General features: G+C 52.8%; 1 protein-coding gene across 15 annotated transcripts in view; it reads left to right on the forward strand.

Annotated features, from left to right (window-relative positions):
* The window catches only part of PCBP3 (poly(rC) binding protein 3), a 261,323-nt gene that overhangs the window by 216,485 nt on the left and 20,588 nt on the right, over nt 1-24,250 (forward strand). For 9 of the 15 annotated variants that reach the window (XM_073888874.1, XM_073888882.1, XM_073888873.1 and 6 more), the window contains 7 exons: nt 13,556-13,710; nt 15,724-15,747; nt 16,550-16,582; nt 16,903-17,019; nt 17,630-17,761; nt 18,647-18,775; nt 22,040-22,183. In XM_073888874.1, coding sequence (XP_073744975.1) covers nt 13,556-13,710; nt 15,724-15,747; nt 16,550-16,582; nt 16,903-17,019; nt 17,630-17,761; nt 18,647-18,775; nt 22,040-22,183 — 734 coding nt within the window. The other 6 variants (XM_073888880.1, XM_073888881.1, XM_073888883.1 and 3 more) reach the window with 4 other exon arrangements.

Here is a 24,250-nt window from a genome sequence, read left to right on the forward strand (position 1 = left end):
GAATTTTTTTAAATTTTTTTATTGTTATGTTAATCACCATACATTACATCATTAGTTCTTGATGTAGTGTTCCATGATTCATTGTTTGTGCATAACACCCAGTGCTCCACGCAGAACGTGCCCTCTTTAATACCCACCACCAGGCTAACCCATCCCCCACCCTCCTCCTCTCTAGAACCCTCAGTTTGTTTTTCAGAGTCCATTGTCTCTCATGGTTCATCTTAGAAGTTAGCTCTTTGTCAGAAATGTGGTTTGCAAATATTTTCTCCCAGTCTATGGCTTATCTTTTCATCCTCTAAACATGTTTTGTTTTGTTTTGTTTTGCAAAGGTTTTTACTCCTAAAACATCTGATTTGTCAGTTTTTCCTTTTGAACAACATGCTTTTTGTGTCCAAGAATTCTGCCTTGCCCTAGATCTTTAGAATTTATTTCTTTTTTTCCCAGGAGTTTTATAGCTTTACATTTTACATGTAAGTCTATAATCCATTTTGGGTTAATTTTTATAAGATACGAAGTTTAGGTCAAAGGTTATTTTTTTGCCCATGGACATCCAATTGCCCTAGCACCATTTGTTGAAAAAGCCATCTTTCCTGCACTGAACTGTGCTTACATCTTTGTCAAAAATCAATTGGGCATATTTGTGTGGGTCTGTTTCTGGGTCCTCTGTTCTGTTCCGTTGATCTGTGTGTCTCTCCCTCTGATAATACCACACAGTCCTGATTACAGTAGCTGTGTAGTAAGTCTTAAAATTGGGGAGACTGATTCCATCCACTTTATTTTTCTTTTGTCAAAATCGTTTTAGCTTTTCTAGTTCCTTTGCTTTTTCATATAAATTTTGCAATAATCTTATCTATATCCATGAAATTATTGCTGGATTTTGACAGGAATTATGTTAAAACTGTATATCAACTTGGAGAGAATTGACATCTTTACTGTGATAAATCACAGTTCATGAACATGGTATATCTCCCCATTTATTTAGATCTTTGATTTCTTTCATCAGCACTTTGTGGTTTTCATCATGTAAGTCCTGCACATGTTTTGGTAAGTTTATACCTAAGTATTTCATATTATCTGCAAATAGGGACAGTTTTGTTTCTTCCCTTTTCATCAGTGTGCCTTTTATTTCCTTTTCCTGCCTTGCCATACTGGCTAGGGCTCCAACAATATGTTGAATCACAGTGGTGAGAGGAGATGTCCTTGTCTTGTTCCTTGTCTTCAGAGGGAAAAGGGTTCAACCCCAAGTGTGATGTTAGATGTGGGGGTTTGTAAACCTCTTTATCAAGCTGAGGAAGTTCCCTTCTATTCCTATTTTTACGCTGAGAGTTTTTATCATAAATGGGTGTTGACTTTTGTCACATGCTTTTCTGCATGCATTGCTATGATCATGCAATATTCTTCTTTAGTCTATTACATTAATTGATTTTCAAATAGTAAACCATCCTTGCATCACTAGAAGAATAGCTTGTAATCCTTGTATTTTGCTGAATTGTATTTGCTAATGTTTTTAAAGGATTTTTGCAACTATATTCTTAAGGGCAGGATTTTTTTTTTTCTTTTGTAGACTTTGATTTTTGTTTTAGGGTAATACTGGCTTCATAAAATGAATTGCAAAGTGTTTCTTTTTTTCTTCTACTTTCTGAAGGAGATTATGTAGAATTGGTGTTAATTCTTCATAAAACTGTTGGTAGAATTCTCCACTGAAACCATCTGGGTCTGGAGATTTTTTTTTTTGGAGTTTTAAAATTATGAATTTAATTTCCATAATACTAATGTAGGACTATTCGAATCATCTATTTCCTATTGAATGAGTTGGGGTAGTTGGGGTCAGTTTGTCTAAGTCGGTTTATTTGTGTAGCGCTGTTCTTAGTATCCCTCATCCCTTTGATGTCTGCAAGGCTCTCATGATAGCTGCCGTCTCATTCCTTGCATTTATATTTTGTCTAACCTTTTTCCTTTGTCAGTCTTTGTATTAGTTTGTCAATTTTATTGATCTTTTCAAAGAATCAGCTCTTGATTTCGTTGATTTTCTCTAGATTTTCTGTTTCTAATTTCATTTTTTTTTTTTTAGAGGGGGGGTAGGGGCAGAAGGAGAGGGAGAGAGAATCTTAAGCAAGCTCCATGCCCAGCATGGAGGCCCGTAGGGGGCTCCATAACTGACTGAGCCACCCAGGCGCCCCTCTGTTTCTAATTTCAGTAATTATTTTTATTTCCTTCCTTCTGTTTGCTTTATTTACTTTGTTCCTCTTTTTCTAAGGTCTTAAAATTAAAGCTTAGATTATTGATTTGAGACTTCCTCTTTTCTAATATATGTATTTTGTGCTACAAACTTTCCTGTAAGCACTGCTTCACAATTTTTGGTATGTTGTATTTTTATTTTTTTTTTAAGATTTATTTACTCATTTATTTGACAGAGAGAGACACAGTGAGAGAGGGAACACAAGCAGGAGGAGTGGGAGAGGGAGAAGCAGACTCCTCGCTGAGCAGGGAGCCCGATGCGGGGCTCGATCCCAGGACCCCGGGATCATGACCTGAGCCGAAGGCAGACACTTAATGACTGAGCCACCCAGGCGCCCCTGTTGTGTTTTTATTTTCATTCAGGTCAATATATATTTTTTATTTCCTCTTTTTCCCAAGGATTGTTTGGATGTGTGTTGTTTTAGTTTCCAAGTACTTGGAGATTTTCCTGTTATCTTCTATTACTAATTTCTAGTTTGATTCCACTGTGATCAGAGAACACACTATATAATTTTGATTCTTTTAAACTTGTTGAAGTTTGTTTGATGGTGAGGAGATGGGTGTTAGTATATATCCTGTGGGTGCTTGAAAAGAACGTGTATTCTTCTGTTGCCAGATGTAGCATTCTATAATTGTTGACTAAGCCCTATTGATTGATGGTGGTGGGAGTTCTTCTATATCCCTGCTGGTTTTATGCCTGGTTCTTTCAGTTGTTGAGGCACAGTATTGAAATCTTCAGCCATAATTATGGATATGTGTATTTTTCCTTTTAGTTCTGTCAGTTTTTGTTTCACATATTTTACAGCTCTGGTGTTTGATTCATACACATTTGGGATTGCTATTGCTTCCTCATGGATTGATCTTTTTACCATTATACAATGTTCCTATCTGTCTCTGATAATTTTCAATGCTTTGAAGTCTATTTTTTAATTGAAGTATAATTCATATACAATATCCTGTTGGATTCAGATGTACATAATAGCTTTTAATATTTAATTAGATTAATAGGTTAAATTTTTTTAGATTTAATATTTTTATATATTACAAAATTATCCCCATGATAAGTCTAGTTACCGTATGTCACCATGCTGTTATTACAATATTGCTGACCATATCCCCTATGCTATACTTTGCATCCCCATGACTTACTTATTTTATAACTGGAAGAAGGTACCTATTAATCCCCTTTACCTGTTTTGGTCCCCCCACCAACCCCTCCCCTCTATGGTAACCAACAGTTTGTTTCCTCTATCTATGAGTTTATTTTTGTATTGTTTTATTTGTTTTGTTTTTTAGATTCCACATACATGTGAAATCATACAATACTTGTTTTTCTCTGACTTATTTCACTTAGCATAATACTCTCAAGGTCCATCCATATTGTCACAAATGACAAGCTTTCATTCTTTTTTATTGCTGAGTAATAACCCATTGTGTATGTATACTGCATCTTTTTTGTCCATTTATCCATTGATGGACACTTAAGCTGCTTCACGTCTTGGTTATTGTAAATAATGCTGCAGTGAACCAGGGGTGCATATATCTCTTTGAATTGGTGTTTTCACTTAATTTGGATAAATACCCAGAAGAGGAATTATTGGATCATATGATATTTCTATTTTTAACTGTTTGAGGACCCTCCATATAGTTTTCCAGAGTGGCTGCACCAGTTTGCATTCCCACCAACAGTGCATGAGGGTTCCCCTTTCTCCACATCCTCGCCAACACTTCTTATTATCTGATATTAATATAACCACTCCTGCTTTCTTTTGATTAATAGTTGCATGATACATCTTTTTTCCATGATTTTTTTCAATATACTTATATTGTCCTATTTGAAATGAGTTTCTTGTAGACAGCGTATGGTTCAGTCACGTTTCTTAATCTACTCTGCCGTTGTCTGTTTTTTAATTGGTGAATTTAGACTATTTCCATTTAGTATAATTATTGGGATGTTAGGGCTTAAATTTGCCATTTTATTTTTTGTTTTCTCATTTCCTGCCATCCTGTAGGTTACTGAATATATTTTTAGAATTCCATTTTGGTTTATTGGTAGTGTTTTTGAGTATACCTCTCCGTGTAGCTTTTTACATGTTGATCCAAATATTACATTATATATACAATTTGTGAATTCTATTGGTGTTGACATTTTACCAGTCTGAGAGAAGTGTAGAAACTTTAACTCCCTTTATGATTCCTTACCCTCCCCCATGTATAATATAATTTTTGTAAATATTTCCTCAACATACTGTTGGAATCACATCAGGCAGTACTGTAATTTTTGCTTCAACCATTAAACATAATTTAGAAAGCCCAAGAGGAGAATGAAAGCCTGTTGCATATGCTCATGTTTTTGCTCACTGTGTTCTTTCTTCCTTCCTCATGTTTTGAGGTTCCTTCTGTATCGTTTCATTTCCATTTAGAGAACCTTCTTTAAAACCATTCTTGTAGAGTGGGTCCGTGGGCAACTAACTCTTAGTTTTCCTTCCCCGTACAGTATCTCAATTTCTCCTTCATTTCTGAAGGATATTTTCACTGGATATATAATTCTGGGTTGACGGTTCTTTCCTTTTAACCACTTAAAGCTATTGTGCCACTTCCTCTGGCACCAAGGCTCCTAATGAAACCCACTGTCATCGAACTGTTTTTCTCTTATACAGTGTCATTTCTCTTACTGCTTTCAGTACTTTGTCTTCAGTTTTTAAACATGTGACTGTGTCTGTGTGTATTTCTTTGGGTTTATCTTGCTTGGGATTTGCTCAGTTTCTTGGATGTGTAGGTTTATACCTTTTGCCAAATTTGGGACATTTCCAGGCATTATTTCTTCAAGTACTTTTTCAACCCCTTTCTCTTCTTCCTCTGGGACTCTAAGAGGGTAAATGCTAGATCTTTTGTCACAGTCTCATAGGTCTGTGAGGCTCTGTTCTCTCTCTCTCTCTCTCTCTCTCTTTTTTTTTTTAAGTCTATTTTTGCTCTATTGTTCAGATGGGAATTGTTCTTACAGTTCACTGCTTCTTTCCTTGGACCCCTTCATTCATTACTGTATTTTTCAGTACTATAATTTTATTTAGTTCTTTACATCTTCTGGGGTTTTTTTTTGTGAGAAATTCTATTTCTCTGCTGAGACTTTATATTTTTTCATTTGATTAAAAATATTCTTATTTGCTTACTGCAGCATTTTTATCATGGCTGCTTTGAAATTTTTGTCAGATAATTCTAACATCTCTGTCATCTCAGTGTTGGTGTCCATTGATTGTCTTTCATTTAATTTGAGATCTCTCTGGTTCTTGATATAAAACCTAGGCATTTTGGATATTATGTTATGAGTCTGAATATTACCTAAATCTCCTATTTTAACTGGTTTCCTTTGATACTATGCCAGCAAGGGAAAGGAGGGGTGCTGCCTCATTACTTACAGGTGGTGTGGGAATCCAGGTTCCCCACTCAGCTTCTATTGGTGCCTGGAGATTGAGGAACTTCTCATTACTTGTGGTAGGGTGGGGGAGTTTTGGCTCTCCACTGGGCCTCCACTGATACCTCCTCCGCCAGGACACTGTGGGGTGGAGTGGCCTGTTATTGCGTGGTGGGGATGAGGCCCCTGCCCCCCACTCTGCCTTCTCTGGTAACACCCAGCGTGAGATTAGAGAGTGTCGTTCTGGCCTGGTGAGGCCCCACCACCACCACTGGGCCTTTGCTGGCATTGGTGGGGCTGGGTTAACAGTGTCTTCCATGGTACTGGCTGGAGCAGAGCCACTGTTGTCTCAAGTTTTCAGTCTTTCTGGGCTTTCTCTTTTCTGGTCATTTGGCTGGAGGCAGCAGGCTTTGTTGGAGCTTTTTTTGCTTTATGCCCATTGACGTTTCCAGGTTGCTGGCTCTCCTCCCCCAAGTCTGAGGTAGAGATGCAAAAAAAACAAAAAACAAAAACAGGAATTCACCACCATGTCACTCCATGGGCCACTGGTGTGCTAGTCTGCCTGTTCCTCTCAACATTTCAGCATCCTCCTATGTTTTCTTTGTATGGAATATCCAGAGGTTTTCATTGTTTTTAGGGGAAGGGACCTCTGCTCCATCTTGCCGGAAGCAAAAGCCCTGCTGCTCTTTTATCCATCACAGTTCAGAGCACAGATGCTGGGGCTGGTTGGCTGGGCCCTGCTTAGCACATGCTCTTAGGCAGGTCTTTTACCTCTTAAAGCATCAGTCCTTCCATCTGTAAAGTGGGGCCGGGTGGTACCCACACCTCCCAGTTGAAAGGGGAAGTAAAGGCATCAGTAGATGCCAACCACCGAGGACAGGTCCAGCCGGAGGAGGGCTCTGGGGGCCAGCAGGCCAGAGCTCTCCAAACGGGGAGGCCATCCTGATGGCCTTGCTCATCAGCTGTGCACATGCAGCTGCTGGTTTCCAGGGGCCCTCAGCAAGCATTCTCGGGCACCTTCCCCATCACAAATAACTTGCTCATCAGCAGCATCCCCTGTGTGGTGACTGGGCCTTTGGTGTCATGTGTAGTGTCACCTGTCCACCAGCCCTCCTGGGTGTAGTCTCAGCTGTGTACACAGGTCCCCCATGGAAGCTGACTTCTCGAAGCCATCCTGAATTTAGAGTGAAATTCAAATGACTGCATCTTATGTATGTGGACAGAATCTGCATGTGATGGTTATCGAGTATGCACAGCAGATAACCCTGGCATGTTTGCTTCCTGAAGGTCCTTCCTGTGTCTGCTTCATCTTTGGGGACTGAGAGTGCTGACAAGGAAGCTCAGAGGAGCTGCGGGGGGTGGAGGGCAGAGAGGGGCCGCTGGGCTGCAGTACAGATACCAGCACCTTCGGCCTTGTGTTTCCTTTGACTAGCGAGAAGTCAGTAAGTGACACAGAGCCTGGGGCGTGTTTAGGAATTGTAAGGACTTTCCCCTCCACCTCCCTCCTGATGCCTCCCCTGCAAAGACATGGTCCAGATGTGAATGTGGGGGTCTGAGCATCTGGCTTCCCAGCAGCCCAACTCAGAGGGCCCCTCCAGCTTCAGACTGGCTTCACGGGAGCTAAGAAGCAGAAAATCTGATTGTTAGCTTAGTCCCACCCAGTGCTCCCAACAGGGACTCCATCTGCTCACCGGTGTCACGGCAGCCCCTCCCCCTGACCTCCCAGCACCCCCAGCGTTCTTCTCCCCGTCCCCACCCCAGACCCTGCTGTGGTGCTGAGGGACCTGGTGCTTCGCCACTGGTCTTGCGACTGTGAGCAGGCTCCCCCACAGCACGTGTGGCAGGACTTTGAGAATAGCTACAGATACGTGTTGTATGTGCTCCTCAGCCTTGTGAGGGAAGAGCATTTTAAGCACCTGGAGACTTCACCTAGACACAGAGGATTACATCTCCCAGTGCTCACCTTGGTCCGCCAGATTTCCTCCAGCCTGGCATTGGAGGGCAAGGACCTTTGAAAAGCAGGAACTCTTACAAGGGAGTGCCCACGTGAAGGCTGCTGATACCCTGCATGGGAGTGCGGCCAGCTCCAACCGGGGCACCCGCTTGCTCTGGAAGTGCTCCACCCAGAGCCTCGGGTCCCGCGTGGACTCTGGTCCATGTGACCTGGCACCTCGGACCTCAGTCCATGACTCACACCAGGACAGCCGGAGTCCTTCCTCAGGACACCGAGGATGGGAACTGTCTGTCCCTGCCTGGTGGCAGGGGACACAAGATGTGTGCCCGGAGCCTTTGCAGTGGCCTTGTCCCCAGGCTTTCTCTGCAGGAGCGAATGGAGCACACCGAGGCCTCCCGTTCCCGGTTCTTGCTCCTGCAGCCCAGCACCACCGCACACCTTCCTTGATGTTGGTTTCAGGCTTCCTGCCAGCAGTGCCAGATGACCTGCAGCTGCCCAGCAGACTGGCTCACAGAGCAGTTGGAGACGGATGTCTGTGTCACATGTACTTGGAAACCAGGGGGTTTCAGATTTGGACTGCTGCATCACGGATCAAACTGAACTGCGTAGGGCCCTGTGTCTGCCCTTGCACCCCAGCCATGTTACTGCGCACAGGATAGAAGACAGAGGGAGCGGCCGGGCTGGAAAAGGTGACTCTGTGTGCGGGCCCCTGGGAGGCCGCATTTCCATCTCCTTGGTTCCTGGCTTGCTGACGGTGCAGCCCCAGGAGACCAGGTCTGACTGAGGACCACAGAGCACCTGCTATCTGAGCTACAGAGAAAAAGCTCTTGCCAGAGTCAGCAGGGGCCTGTGCTCCCCCAGCCTGCTGTTCACTGCCGTGACCTAGACTCAGAAGTGACAGTTGTACACCTGCGGGACGCGGATGGTGAAATCATTGTCAAAAGTGTAAACCGCATGATCAAGAAGCAGAGGGTCAAGCATGTTAAATGGGGACATGGAAGACAGGACCCAGACCCAGATTGAGTTTCTAGAGTGAAAAACGCAAGTCTGAGGTGAAAAGTGCCCTGGGTGGGATTAGCCAGAGCATGGGAGTCGCAGTGCGGAAGATTTTAAACTGCAGGACAGAAACAGAGCCTGTCAAAATGAGACGCAGAGGCAGAAGGCAGAAGAAAGTGAAGGGAGCATCAGTGAGCTCGCTCAACTTCAGGCAGAGAACAGACGTGCCTTTGGGGGCCCTGGGGGTGAGGGAGGGGCAAGGCAGAAAGTGTATTCGAAAGACAATGGCCACGATTTTCCAAACCCAATGAAAACTCTAAGGCCACAAATCAAAGAAGCTCAATGAGCACAAAAAGTCATGAGGAAACTGCAACAAGGCACAGGCTAAGTAAGTTGTTCAAAGCCAGTGAAAAGAGAAAATCCTTACGTGTGCCGTGAAAAGGTGTCCTTACAGATGGTGAAATGAAGTGAGAACGGACGCAGCGGGCGAGGGGTCGGGGGGCAGCAGCAGAGGCGAGGGGGCAGGGAGGCAGCAGGGGCGAGGGGGCAGGGGGCAGCAGAGGCGAGGAGGCAGGGGGCAGCAGAGGCGAGGGGGCAGGGGGCAGCAGAGGCGAGGGGTCGGGGCAGCAGAGGCGAGGGGTCGGGGCAGCAGAGATGAGGAGGCAGGGGGCAGCAGAGGCGAGGAGGCAAGGGGCAGCAGCAGGGGCAAGGGGGCAGATTGCAGCAGCAGGGGCGAGGGGGCAGGGGGCAGCAGTGCAGGTGAGAGATCTGGGGCAGGTCTCTCCGGGACCCGAAGAGCGCACTGCTGACGTGGAGTTCTGTGCCAGGTGAGACCCGTTCATCGCTGAAGGGGAAACAGACCTTTCCAACACATGGAAACGGAGCTCCATCACCAGCGGACTTGCACTACAAAAATTATTTCGGGAAGTTCTTCAGGTAGAAGGAAAACGAGAGCAGGCAGAAAGCTGCCCGCACGCGGCCGGGTGAGCGTCACGTGGGTAAACAGAAAGACATGTTTCTTGTCATCTGCGTCCCCCTAGAAGATGACTGTTTACGTCAGACATAAGAATGCTGGTTTATAAGCTAGGAGAACCAAAGTACGCCACAGCAACAGTGCAGAGGCCAAGAGGGGAAGCAGAGGCACAGTTAGCACCCATGTCAGGTGCTCCCACACTGCCCTAAGGGGCAGGCCACTGACACTGCACTGTGACGAGCTGAAGGTGTGTGCGGGGCAACCCTCAGATAACACAACAGAGGGGCATAACTAGTAAGTGCACAAAGGAAGTAAAGTGGAATCATAAAAGGGATGCAGTTCATCCAAAAGATAGTGGAGGAGGAGAAAGCAATAGAAGCGGGAACGAAGAATAGATTGTAAAGCAGAAAACAAGCAGTAGAACGATAGCTCCAAACTGCACCATGTCACTGTCGGGGTGGCCGAAACACCCCAATTAAAAGACAGAGATCGTCGAATGAGATAAAAAGGCAAGGTTCAACCATGCGCTGCCTACAGGAACCTCAGTTTCAATATAAAGACACAAATAGGTTCAAGGTAAAAGATGGAAGGAGATACACTAACACCAATCAGAAGGAGAGTCACTACATTAATAACAAAGAAATTTCAGAGCTGAGAACGAAGCCAGACATGAGGAGTGTCTCACGATGACAAAGGGGTCCGTCGGTCCGTCAGGCGGAGGCAACAGCGTGATGGTCCGATGCTGCTGACAGAGCTTGAAGTGCAGGAGGCAGGGCCTTCCCCAGCGCCCCCGGGACCCGACAAGACCGCAGACGACCAACAGTGGTACCATCCAGGCTTCGAGAAGTTTCCACCCCAACACAGGAGCCCACGTTACCAGGACAGACCACAGTCTGGCCCACAAGCAAGTCTCAGGACATAGGACGTACCTGAGGTGTCACAAGCCACGTTTTCTAACCATCAGAGAATCAACAGGAGAAAGACATCTAGAAAATCTAAGTATTTGAAAATTTAATAACATACTTCACAATACCCCATGAATCAAAAAAGAAATCAAAGAGAAATTTGGTAGTATTTTGAAATGATCAAAAAGAGCACAAATATCAAAATTAGTGGGATACAGCTAAAGCCACATGTTAAGAATTTTATAGAACAAAATACCTTTATGAGGCAAGAAGTGAGAAACTAGAGAAGATGAATTAATTAACTCTGCATCCGTGTGTTGGGATTTGCTAATGAAGGTGAATTACTTCATTGCTAATGAAGGAGCTATTGCACCCCCAGGTTTGGGCCTGTAGCTGGAAGGCAGGACTGCAGAGATGGATGGATAGACGACTGGGAGGAAGGACTGGCTGGGTCAGAAGTGCTGTGGTCGCTCATGGCACTGTGGCTGATTTGTGGCTGGCTGTGGCGGCTGTGGCTGATTTGTGGCTGGCTGTGGCGGCTGTGGCAGCTGTGGCTGATTTGTGGCGGCTGTGGCTGATTTATGGCGGCTGTGGCTGATTTGTGGCAGCTGTGGCGACTGTGGGAATTGGGCGCAGGCTGCATTCTAGCTGAGGCACATCTGTGCACGGTGTTGACACAGGGCCACACAGGCGGGCTTCCTCCCAGGCCCGGCAGGGGACCATGCCTGTGTCTCTTCTCCCTCCCGCTGGGTGAATTATAAATATATTCACTTCCCAGCACTGCAGAGAACAGAAGGTGGGGTCCTTACTGGCAAAGAGATTTTTTTCTGACCATTTCCCATCAGCTTGGTTTTGGGTGAGTGACCCCAAGTGCTGCCACTGAACTCTGCTGCAGGGGTAGCTCCAAGGTGGGAGTAGGCCCGGCATTCTCAGGGCCCGCCCCTGATGAACAACTGTCCCAGGGCCCAGCAGGACCGACAGAGGATGACCCGAGGTCATGATCCTGGGGGAGCCACTCGCCCGGTGCCCCTTGGCGGCTGGCATAGGGTGGGCTCTTCAAGGTCAAGGGCGCTGAGTCTCAGGTGACCTTCACCACCATCCAGGGCCACTCCTTGTCCCTAGCAGTCTACAGAGGGCACTGTGCTGCTCACCCTGGGCCTCATGATGAAGGCGGGCAGTGGCCTCCGTGGCAGCTTGCTGGCCTGTGTGACTGATGGCATTCGACAGCCTGGACCCTGAAGCTCCCTGGCACTCACTGACCCACTTTCTCCGCTGTGGCTGGAAACATTTACATAACTATGGCTGCAGGGCCCTGCCGCCCCCACACAGGAGGCCTGGCATCCGAGCGTGCCTGGCGCCCGGTCCGCTCCACTGGTGCTGGTACCTCCGCTTGCTGCAGGGTGTCTATGCGGGAGGGGGCACCGCGGATTTGGTGCCACGCCAATCCCTTGAGCTTGAATGTCTCCTCTCCTGCCCGGGGTCTCTGTCCGGAGCGCCCCCTTCTAGCCAGACCTGCTGCCGTGTCCACACGCCCTGTGCTGTCCGGCAGGACCACCGCGCCTGAGGCCAGCCACATGGGGCTGCTTGGTCAACTCTAAGTGCGGCCGGCGAGTTTCTTCTTTCAAACATAAACAGCCACAAGTGGCCAGTGGCTCCATGTTGGGCAGTGGAGATAGACCACATTAATATGTAAGGGTGGTTTTTTAAAACTTTCTTTGCTAGGTCTTAGACCTTCATGTCAGAGTCCTTGTTGTTCAAAAACATCGTTGTCTAGTCCGTAACGAGGACTAGTAGTTTGAGTTGTTACAGCACGTGTGGATACGTTGTCACGTGCGCGTGTGTGTTAACGCAGAAATGTGTCAGCCGCTATCATCTGTGCACGCACCCTCCACCACCAGCAGACAGTGAGAATGTGCTATTCTGTGCTTTAGTTTTGTATTTTCCTTGAAGCATATTTTTCAGCAGAAATATTTTGATGAGGAAAAAGAAATAATTTTGCCCCCCCAAACCTATAAGGTTAAAGGAAAACCTTGCTTTTCTAACTTGTGGTCTCTCCTGTGTGTGGACGGAGCCTCCCATCCTTACAGGTCACATCAAAGGACTGGTGTCCAGACCCCCAGATGGGGGGCATGCCCAGGTTGCACTGTTCCTGAGGGACTTAGACCAAGCATGGCGTCGTATGTGGGGAGTGCTAGCAGAGTTGGCCCCAGGCCTCATCCTTCCTTCATGGCCCAGGCACCCCACCCACCTCTCAGGTGTGCCCCCGGGAGGCTGCAAGAGGCCTGTGGCACTCTCTGTTCCATGGGGTCCACCTGGTGCTCCTCTTGGGAAGCCCTGGGCCCCGGGTCATCCAGAATCTCCCCCAAGCAGGCCTCCTTCCCTCCCTGTGCCCCCGGCAGCACCCTGCTGTCAGACCCTGTGACCACTGCCCCACAGCCTACCCACCCCCTCCAGGACTGGCCACTCCCTTGGGGGTCACTCATGCCCCATGTCCCATCCTGCCCTCGTTCCCCTCCTCTCTGACCCTTGTGGACCCTGGCACCCAGCAACTTCCCTGCACTGTGACACATCCCCACGCACCCAGGCAGGTGGCTCTTCAGCTCCCATTTGCTGCCCTGACTGCTGGCACTCCCAGGAAGACCATCTAAACAGCCCACCCCCTATGACCTGTGTTGCCTGCTGAGTGAAGCATCCCTTCCCAGGCCTGCAGTCAGGTCTGGTGTGCCCATGGGGCCTCCCACATCTGGGCCTGGGCTTGTCTGAGTATCTGGTTCTGCAGACCTCTCCCGTCTATTCTGGAACCTCTCCTGGTCCTTCCCTCTCCCCTTGCTGCGTCCCGAGCCCTGGCCCCACCTGACCTTCACTTCTAATCCTCACTGGTGCCTGTCTCGGAGGCCACCCTGTACACTGTGGTTGGGTGACCTGTCCCTTGTGATCCAGCCTGGAGGAGAACCTGGACCCTCCCCATGCCTACCCACCCCCCAGAGGCCAAAGGTCCTAGCAGGCCGGGACAGCCCGACCTGTGTTGGCCATTGACAGTGTTCTCAGCTAGCAGCCGCTATGCCTTCCCTTTCCAGGTGACGCCATCTGGTCCCCATCTGTCCTTCCTCACGGCACCCTCGGCACCTTAAGCCACTACTCCCAGCCACATTTTGGGAGAAAGATGGAGTCAAAGGTCTCAGAAGGTGGCCTGAACGTGACCCTGACAATCCGTCTGCTGATGCATGGAAAGGTATGGAGCCCAAGGCCACTGTGTCAGACCAGCTGGGAGGCAAGGGAGGGCGTGCCCACCACCGGCGTCTACATTGTAAACCCTGAGCTGTCGCAAGCTGACAAAGCATGGCAGCCCACTCCAGATTACATTTCTCCTGGAACCCTTTGAGACTCATTGCAACCTGGTGCCCGTCACTGAACACATTAGTGTGTGTTTCCTACAAACGAGGGCGCAGTGCCCCATCCACATCAGGATACCAACACCAGTACGTCCCAGCCCCTCGCCTCGGGCCCCGTTCAGGTCACCAGTCATCCCAGCCTGCCCTTCACCACAGGACACGCGGTGGCGGGGGGAGTGGTCAGGCCTCCACATCCCAGAGTGTCTCTGGTGGTCTCCAACCTGGAGGAGTCTCCCTGCTCTTCCTTTGCGTTTCACCTCTGAAAGTGCCTGCCCTTTCTCAAGGCGGCTTTTCTGAGGTTTCCTCACTGTTGGTGGGAGTCACAGGAGCTCTCCCGTCAGGGGCGCAGATCTCAGGGCCTCCCGTTACTGAGCCCTTGGGCCTTCACCCAGAGCTGCTGTTAGGTGCTGCTCGGGGCACACGGACCCTGCGAGAGCCCCTCAGCGGCCATCCGTCTGCTCATCCATGCATGTCCTCATGGACTCGGTTGCTGTCGTGACTCATTTTGATGCTCGTATTGACCCTGACTCAGCCACCGGGAGCCCCCCTGAGCTGGCTCCTGTGTCATGACATGGGCTGTCATTCACCCAGTGCTAGCTCGCTCTCTGGCACAAAACACTCTCATGACTCCCTTGTGCTTTCCCTGCCGTTGTCCTGGAATCAGCCATTTCTCCAAAGAGCCCTGACTCTTGTGTGTGGGGGATATCTACACATAATGTGTTTATTGAACATGCGTGTGTATGTACGATCGCAGTGTGTGTATATGCACATATGCATAAAATTTATTTCCATGTTTATAGAGTGGACCCCGTGAGTTCCTACCCCCCAATTCCAGCCCAACAGCACAGGGTTCACACCTCCATCGGGCTGTGTCTGGTATCCTTGTGGTCTCCTTGCCTTGGGGCTGGTGGTGCTGCTTCTCCCAGATCTCCAGGCGAGGCGCCCTCCCTGGGGGGGGCAGGGGGGGGCAGGGCTCGCACCCAGAGATCCCTTTCTGCAATGGAGAGACGGTGACCAGCTTTGCTTCTCCCACATGTGGGTGGCATTTGCTCAAGGTTGTCAGAAGCTGGGAGTGCACCACAGAGGGCCCCCACGTCCAGGGGCCACAGCAGGCTCAGGCACTAACTCCGCCCCAGGAGGAGCGGTGCCATGGCTGCTGGAGGGCTCAGCTGCCCTTTGCTGCTTCGGCCGCCCCTGTGGCACACACCCTCCCACAGCCCGGCAGGATTTAGGGCCTTCACCGGCACTGTTGTAGTTGCTGAGGACTTCCCTGTAATAAGGGAAATGAGTTTGACTTTGAAAGGTCATTCCCGGGGCTAGAAGCAGGCTGGCTCATAGTGCTGTGGGGGCCTGTCCCAGGCGGGAGGTGCCATGAGGAGCAGGCCTGGCCAGGAGCGTGTGTCTGAACCATCATGGGCTCCAGGCTTCAGAACTGGGGCGGTGTGTTCAAGAGTGTCTTTGCATAGTGTACTTCCTAAAAAGTGAAAAAGCGGTAGCAGTGCTTAATTACCTTTACATCACAAAATTGGGGGAGATTTTATGTTTTATCTGTTTCTTGCAGCGTTTCTTGAGGCCTTAAGTGGTGCCTCCTAACTTATTTGTAGGGAGCCGGCCACTCTGATTCTGCTCGTCTGTGTGTCTGTCAGAGGCAGGGCCTGGGACTAACCGAGGTCAGACGGGCACCCAGGAGCCCCCAGACTCAGGGCCTTTGCACAAGTGGCCTGACCACACTCCCTCCTGACTGTCCTAACCCTCTGTCCTCGCTCCCAACACACGTACGTCTCTCAGTGTCTGTCATGGCCATCTCTCCTTCTGCTCTATGACATCATCTTTCTGTGATTCCTTTCCTACAGGAAGTTGGAAGCATCATCGGGAAGGTAACTACTGAGTGAACTCTGCCTCTGCTGGGGTCCCTGACAAGGTGACAGGGCCACCAGGCCTGCGCTGGGCGGCAAGCCACACCGCGGTGCGCGCCACGCACCAAGGATTCCGGTGGAATCCCGCGGCCCCGCCTGGCAAGGCCCCGGCTGGTCACCGGCCAGCCCCGCCCCCACTGCCCCACTGCCCTGTGGCCCGTCCTTCTTCCCGGGTGTGAGGGCCCGGTGAGCGTGAGTCACTGGCATTCTCCGGAGCAGTCTCCGCCCCTGGCCAGTGTGTGGTGGTGAGTCTCTCATATCTCCCTCCAAAATAAAAGCGTGCCATGGGGAAAGTGAGCGCGGATCTGGGAGTTGAAAGCCTGTGGCAGAGGCTGGGGCAGGGTGCCACCTACCCGTGGCTGGCGTCCCACCGTGTCCAGGCCTCCTGGTGTCCAGCGGGCACCTCTGTGCTCCAAGTCCAGGTCTTTCCACCAGGGCCCTGGGTGTGCCTCCCCGGCCTGGCCCTGCTTTGCCCGTGACGAAGACGAGGAATATGAGCACCACCGTAGAGCAGGAGCTGACCGGCCAGCACCCGGCGCCTCCTCTGAAGGGCCCCTCGCCAGCTTGTGGTGGGGCTCAGGGGGCTGTGGGCGTGTCAGGCTCTCGTCCCCCCCCCCCCCCCCCCGGACTGCTCCTCGCTGGCCTGGGGCACCTGGTGCACGAGGCTGTGCTCCCACCCCCTGTGCTGCTGCACCAAAGCCTCCGCATGCCTGGCGGAAGCCCGGAGTGACGCCTCACCCTTTTGTCTGAATCTTTATTCCAGAAAGGAGAAACTGTGAAAAAGATGCGTGAAGAGGTGAGGTGGCTGGCCCTCGGTGGTGTCCTGTTTGTGGGGAGGCGGGAGGCCAGAAGTCCTGTCCTGTGGGAGCTCCTGCTGTGCCCACGGCCACCTCCCAGTGGCAGCAGGCCCCTTCCCTCTGACCTGCACACCCCCACGTCTGGGGCTCTGTTGTGGGGGGCTGCAGGGGGTGCAGCGTGGCAGCTGTCCTCACTGTGAAGGACGGCACTGGAGGGGGCCTCACCGTGCAGTGTGGAGGCCTGCCTGTGGCCTGGAGAACCCAGCCCGGTACTGCCTGCGACTCTAACCCTGGCCTGGGTGTGCTCGCCTCCTTCCAGAGCGGTGCCAGGATCAACATCTCTGAGGGAAACTGCCCGGAAAGAATTGTGACCATCACGGGCCCCACGGACGCCATCTTCAAGGCCTTTGCCATGATCGCCTACAAGTTCGAGGAGGTAAGATGCGCCCCCAGAGACCCTGTGTGCAGGGGGAGGACACAGTCTCCACTGGTCCTCCGGCCCCATGTCCCCTGTGTCTGGACGTGGGTACGGCCTGGCCCACCAGGGATGCCCTGCCTGGCTGCAAGGACTTCTCTTCTCCCCTGTCACCTCTGCTGCCCAGGGGCTCCCCCAGCTGCTGGCCATCTGGGGACAGGCCCGAGCACGAGCCTCGAGCACGAGCCCCAGCTGTCCGCCATGGCTCCTGCCCCAGCATGGGAGCTTGGCTACAGGCTGCACCTGGGAGCTCTGCTGCTGGCTCATAGACACACGCACACACTCACACGTCTGGGGCATGACTGTGCGCTCTATCAGTGACTTACACCAAGGTTTTCATGCGTTTCCAGTATTGTTGACGTTGCCACGAGTTATTTAGAGACACATTCAGAGCGCTCACGCTCCCACGCTTGTCCCCCCCCCGCCCCCACTGACCATGGGCCTCTGGGGTCAGGGACCCTGGTCCCCGCCGGTCCTTGGAGCACATTCAGCTGCTTTCTCACGAGCCTGGCCTTTGCGCTCACTGGTGTGTACACAGCAGGCCCACACGCGTGTCTTTCTCCCTCCCCAGGACATCATTAACTCTATGAGCAACAGCCCTGCCACCAGCAAGCCCCCAGTGACGCTGAGGCTGGTGGTCCCCGCCAGCCAGTGTGGGTCCCTGATCGGCAAAGGCGGCTCCAAGATCAAGGAGATCAGGGAGGTAACAGAACCTTCTCTGGCTGCTGGTGCCCCGCCACTGGGTGGGTAAGGCCCACCCCTGGGAGGCTCACCCTGCCCCCAGGGAGGCCCAGGACTGCAAACCCTGCCAGTGTGGAGCTTACAGTGGGGGGGCCATCCAGAAAGCAAAGGGCGGGCTCCAGGAGCCCCTGGAATGTGCACACACCACTCACAGTGTCATGCAGAGGGGCTGGGCACCTGCATGGGGGGCTGTGCAACCCAACCAGGGACAGGCAGTGCCCCCCCATGATGGGGCAGGGGAGGCCACACCCTGCCACCCAGTCATGTGGGCTCTAGGCTATAGTCTCTGCCCCCAGGCAGGTGCCTCCAGGGCCCACCAGGCCTGAGCAGACCAGCAGGGCTGGTGAGATAGAGACTTTATGTTTATGTTCCTTTATTCAAAGAAAGCCTGAATCCTTCCCTCTCCCAGAAGAGAGGCCCCCCTGTCATGATTCTGTCACTGAAAGACAGCCACAGAGCTTAGACCCCTCTAGAATCCATCTTCCTCTGTGACCTACAACTCCACAGGGGAGATAAAGTATTTGAAAAAAGTGACTCCAGTTCTGTCTCCATCTCTGCAAATGCCACTTGCAGGTTAAGACGCCTCTTCTCCAGCGTCACTGTCCCTGCGCCAGGCCGTGCTGGGCAGCGGCGGGCTGAGGCGCACAGCCCCGCCACGGGGCCCCAGGGAACGAGCAGAGGGCTGAGGTGCCAGGCAGGCATGGTGCCCTTGGGGCGGGTGTCCATGCACTGTGCCCTCGACATGATGCCCTCCCCAGCACCCAGGAGCTCTGCTTCAGCGCAGGCTGCCACCGCCACCACCAGCCCCCTCCCCTGCCGTTCCCCTTCCAATGTCTTGTTTCTGCAGTCCACAGGTGCCCAGGTCCAGGTGGCCGGGGACATGCTGCCCAACTCCACAGAGCGGGCAGTGACCATCTCGGGGACCCCTGACGCCATCATCCAGTGCGTCAAGCAGATCTGTGTGGTCATGCTGGAGGTACAGTCTGGGCATCCAGGGCTCACTGCCAGCCCACCCCTCATGCCACACCACCCGTGGCTTCTTCAGCCGTGGCTTCATCGTGTCGGCTGTGGCATGTGGCTGGGGCCCTGAGAATTCACACGGTCAGGGCCGTGTGGGGGCCAGGGGTCAAGAGCGTGACCCAAGGCCGCACCCAGGCCCAAGGCGACCTAAGTGACAGCCGCGCTGGGTGTGCGGGTGCCTGCCCTCGGGCATGTCCATCATCTCGGCTAGGGGGCTGGGGAAAGGGATGTGTCAGGAGGCAATCAAATGAGAAGTCATTAGTCGGCAATAGGAGGGTCGTCCAGTAAAGGGTCAGGCCTTACCCTCGGTGCAAGTCTGTGCTGGACACGCTGCCTGCGGTGGACAGCACCCTGCTGCCCTGGGCCCATGGGGCAAGGGGAGGCAGGAGGCCCGCGCTCACCACGCCTACAGGCATCAGAGCCCCACCAAGGCACCAAAGGAGGAAAAGCACACGAAAATGCCCAAATTGTAAAGACAGAGAGGAATAAACAAAATGGTTAAAACCAAAGCAGAAGCGAAGAAGATACAACTGAGCAAGACAGAAGCCTCTCTTGAAATTTTTTTGAGAAAAAAACCTGAGATTTAAATTTCAGCTAATACCCCAAATGCAGCAGGATTCACTGAAGCTCCCACAGTTGCTGGTCTTCAAGCCGCAGTGAAGTACCTCAGCCTCTGATGAAGGCTCCAGCAGCTGCCGTGAGGGAGGCCCTGTGCCTCGGCCGGTGTCTGTGGGCTCCCCCCCTTTTGTCCTTTGTTTGGTGTTCAAACCCACATCCAGCTCTTTAAAAAAATTACATAGATTTCTTTTCCCAAAGTATACTGTTTTGTGAAATCAAAACTATTTTTCTAAATACTGGTGTCCTGATGGTCCCCAGCCACTGGTCATGGTGACAGTTGGTGCCGGTCTGTGTTCCCTTCGGGCCCCTGCTGCTGGGACCCCGGCAGCGCCATGTGGGCATGCGCTGAACAGGGCCGTGCACTCCCTTGCACTGGCGGATGCCCGAGGTGGCGAGGAAGCACACACATCTTGAGCGGCAGCGGCCACGTCGGAGTGCAAGGTCACACGAACAGTTCCAGGAGGGACACAAACAAGGGTTAGAATAAGACTCTCGGTCCCCTCGGGACTCCTCCCAAGCAGCGTTGCTGGCACCACGTTCATGGTCAGACGTGGCCCATAGAAACAGGCTGGACCCCACTAGCTGTGGGTGCTGGTGCCCCAGGGCTGTGTTCCCACCGGCTGGAGGCTCACGTGAGACTCAACTGTGAAGCAAGCGCTCATGGCGACTGTGAACGGCAGACCCAGGGCCGAGGCGATGCCTTATTCTTGCTGTGGGGCCACGAAGCTCTCAGAGGTCAGAGAGCTGCTGTCTCCCCGGGGGACGGGGAGCCACTGTACCTAGAAATGGTTGGGCCCATTTTTAAGTGAAGAATAGCTGGACAAGTAGAGCAAAGATTAAAGGACTTCCAGACTTAGCTCTGGCCAAGGTCATACAGCACTTAGCCCCACACCCTTGAAATGGCCTCTGCGAGGGCTGCCCTCAGGTGGGGGCAGGTCAGTGGGGCCCCATGGAGAGCACGGGTGTCGCGGCAAAGCCTGCCCGGCAGTGCCCACTGTACCCCAGGGGGCACCAGGGGCGCCGTGCTCACAGGGCCTCTCCTGTTAGAGGACATTGGTGAGCGCCAGAATCACAAGCTCATGGTAGTGGGATGCGGCGCTGCGGTCCGTGGGGCCAGAGGGCACGGAGTGAGGTGCCCCGCTCAGGGACGGGGCATAGCTGGACTGAGTTCTCTGCTGGTGCGGTGAGAACCTCACTCCCCCAAGCTCGGTTTAGTCATGGTTCTGCCACCATGAACCGAGTGTCCTCTGAGGCCGCAGTGACCCCCGGCTGCACAGAGATGATTCTGGAGGCAACTGGTCATAAATAGGAACACTAAAGACCGACCTACCCTGGGGGCCCAGCATCACCCCAGACGGGGTCAGCTCGCAGGCCCCTCAGCAGCCCTTCCTGCTTTATAGCAAGGCTGCACGGTGTTCCAAGGTCACACAGCATACCTAAAGTCAGGCAGCATGTCAAGGTCAAACCATGTGCTCAAGGTCATGCAGTGGAGTCAGGGTCACACAGTGTGCCCATGATCACACAACATGGCTTGGACTGCAGAGTTGAAGCTGCCACCTGGTGTGCTGAGCCTGCCCCACGTTGCTTTGTGTCTCTCGGTGGGGGGGGGGGGGTGCACAAAGAGGTGATACCCAAAGCCCCAGGGTATGGGCTTGGGCTGAGCGCACCATGGTCTCAAGACCTCCCAGCAGGGACAGGCTGTCCTGGCCCCCACCCTCTGCCTCTGGCTGGTGGTGTTGCTGACCCAGGCCAGCCCTGTGGCTTCTGCTCCCAGGGAAGACCGCCATGTGTCCGGACAAGGGCGGACCCTGATTGCCTCTGACCAAGGAGTTCAGTCGACTCAATCAGAATCGGGCTGACTTCTGGTACTTGAGAATATCATTCACCCGAAGATAAAAATCCTATACTTTGGGGCACAGAATAAGCAAAGGAAATTATAGCAAAGCTCATCATGACTATAAAATACTGAATTTGGACTCTAAGCTTTTTTAAAAAGTTGCTTCTTTTTATGAATAGTGAAATTGGATGTTTCTAGCTGTCCTGTGATGATGCCTACTGAGCATCACAAGCCTGGCCCTGCGAAGCCTTTGGGGCACTGGGCACGAGCCCCCATGGCCAAGCCTCCCATAAAGCCTGGCTTTTCCCCTGAACATGGGAGAGAGGGAGGGAGATTTTCTCAGAGGACAACAGCCAGGCTGACCCAAGTGCGGAACGACAGCACCCTGGTCCGCAGGCAGCCACCTGTCCATCTGCACATGGGCAGGGCCTCGGCCTCCGTTCTTGCTCGTCAAGAACTGATGGTGCACACTGCCATGGAGCCCCCGCCCCCCCGCCCCACATTCCGTGGGGGTTGTGGCTTCAGGTGGGGGCATATTTAGGGCAGTGGCTACACGGAGGAGAGAGGTGGCCCTGTGGAGGGTCCCTGTCAGGCTGCCCTCCTGCTGCAGGGTGTCCCCACCCTCTGGGGCTGCTGCAGCCTGGGGGACAGGGCGGGGCGGGTGGTGCAGCAGGGGTGGGCTTGGGAAGGAGGCCCCCGTCAGCAGGTCCTGGCACTGGGAAGCCGCTCTAATGCTCTCTCTCCCTCTCCTGTCCCTTTTCCTAGTCCCCACCGAAAGGTGCCACCATCCCCTACCGCCCAAAGCCCGCCTCCACCCCTGTCATTTTTGCAGGTGGTCAGGTAAGAGCCGACCCGCTCGCGGCCTCCACTGCCAACCTCAGCCTCTTACTGCAGCCCCCGCCGCTGCCCGTTAGTGCACTCAGGTTTTCTCCCCTGTCATGTGCACGTCTCCCACCCCACCCACGCTGGACGCAAAGCTCTCCCAGCCCGCTGCCGGGCACGGGGTCGCGCACACACACAGGGCCACGTCAGACGTCCCGTAGACACTGGGCCCTGGAAGCGTCTTCTCCTGACAAAGAAGGGCCCTGGTTCTGCCTGTGCAACGTTCACCCCAATCTAGCTCCTGAGTGTCCCTAAGAAGCCCTAGTAGAAGGGCCAGGAGTGTTACAGGTGACCCTGTGGCTCCAAGTTGAAGCAGCTGGAGCTGCAGGAACAGGGTCCCACTTCCCCTGAAATGCACATTCCTGACTTTCCACAGAGGAGTTTCTGGGAGCAAGGGAAGGGAAAGGTGCCCAGCCAGGCAAGAGCCTTGCCGGTCACAGCGATGGCCCTCAAACTCTGCCAGGCCCCGCATCAGCTAGGTCAGGAACACCTGCTTTGCACACCTGTGGCTATGGCCAGAGCCACTGACCTCCTTTCTCCCCTGCCGGCAAGGTGCCTGGGAGGCCAGGGGTTGCAGAGAAATTTGTGTCTGAGGCCGGCAGTTCATTAGTAGGGCCTAGAGAGAGCCCAGGAGAGGGGCTGTATCCACTGCCCCACAAGGGCCCACCTGCTGCCATCGGGCACCCGTGCCACACCCCTCAGGGGCACCACGGTGTGGGTAGAGGGCCCTGGAAGATGCCCAGCCAGTGGTGCCTGGAGGAGCTCTGCGTCCAGTTGGCGGTGACGTGTGTCCTTGTTCGAGGGAGAGTGAAGACGGGCAGTTCCCAGAGGTGACCCAGGTCAGGCAAGAGTGATCATGATTTTATCATTAACAAAGCAGCAAATAAAAATTTATCCACATGTTAAAGGAATCTTATCAGATCCTGCAGGTTGACTTCACATGTTAGATGAGAGGCTGGGGCCTGCATTTCCAAGAGCAGCTTGTGGGCCTCTTCCCACAGGGAGGGACCCCCCACGGGGCCTGCGTGTTTCAGGGCAGGCCGCTGTCCACGGTGCCTGGCTTCCTCAGGCATATCCGCTGTGGGCCTCCCTCCCAGCCTCCTCACCTCTGCAGTCTCCCAGCAGCCCTGCCCTCTGTGTGGACCCTTCATGTCCCTGCTCCCTCTTGTTGCAGCCCCAAGAGGTGGGCACGCCCCCATTTTACAGGTCAGAAGGCAAGGCCAGAGGAGGCAGGGGAACAGACACAGTGGGGCCCTGTGCAGAGCACTGTGTCCTTTCCCCTGACACGTGGACAAACCCACAGCGGCACCATGTGGGAGAGCGCAGGTCTTTATTCAAAAGGGAGGCCCCACAGGCCCCGCCCAGCAAGCCCCGGCCCTGGCCGTCATCTGCACCTGTGCCCCGAGGACAGCGAGGTCTCACCAGTGGCTCTCCCCGGTTGCGTGGGGACAGAAGAACCACAGCACACGCTGAGCAGTGGGGTGTGAGTGGGATTTAGTGCAGAAGGGGGCCCCTCAGAATCCGTCCCCACTGCCACAGAACCTAGACCTGAGAGACCTGCGCCCCTCTCCCTGAGTGACCTCCAGAGGCGCCCCTCGCTGTGGGGGCCCGCCCGGGAGCACCAGCCCTGCCTTTCAGGCAGCTCACAGAGGGGGTGGGTTTCATCCAGACGGAACCTTCGTCTGTCTAGCTATTACTGCCATCCAGAGAGCCTGGTAAACTGCCCACACGCAAGTAGGATTAAGAATTACCTACGTGAGTAAAAGATAAGTCAGAAACGTCTGGGATGAAGAATTGCACTGTCAGGAAGTGTGCGCAATTCACTCGGACATGCGGGGCCGTGAGGGCAACAGGCCCCGACCTTCACAGACCTGCCTGGTGGCATCTCCACAAAACCTAAAGACGAGGCCTCGCGGCTCTGTGTCCAGAAGTACGGGGCGGGGGGGTGCGCCCACTCGGACACTTGCTGCATCTGATAAGATCCCTTTACTTCTCCATGGAACGCCATTGGCGGACCCTGCCCCAGACTGGGGCCTCGCCTCCGGTGGTCCCCGTCAAGTGCCTGGCTGACCTTTAACTCCCAGGTTGGGTTGT

Source organism: Callorhinus ursinus, unplaced genomic scaffold, assembly GCF_003265705.2.
Source record: "Callorhinus ursinus isolate GAN/ISIS: 27379988/994484 unplaced genomic scaffold, GSC_fseal_2.0 scaffold98, whole genome shotgun sequence".
Taxonomy (NCBI): Eukaryota; Metazoa; Chordata; class Mammalia; order Carnivora; family Otariidae; genus Callorhinus; species Callorhinus ursinus.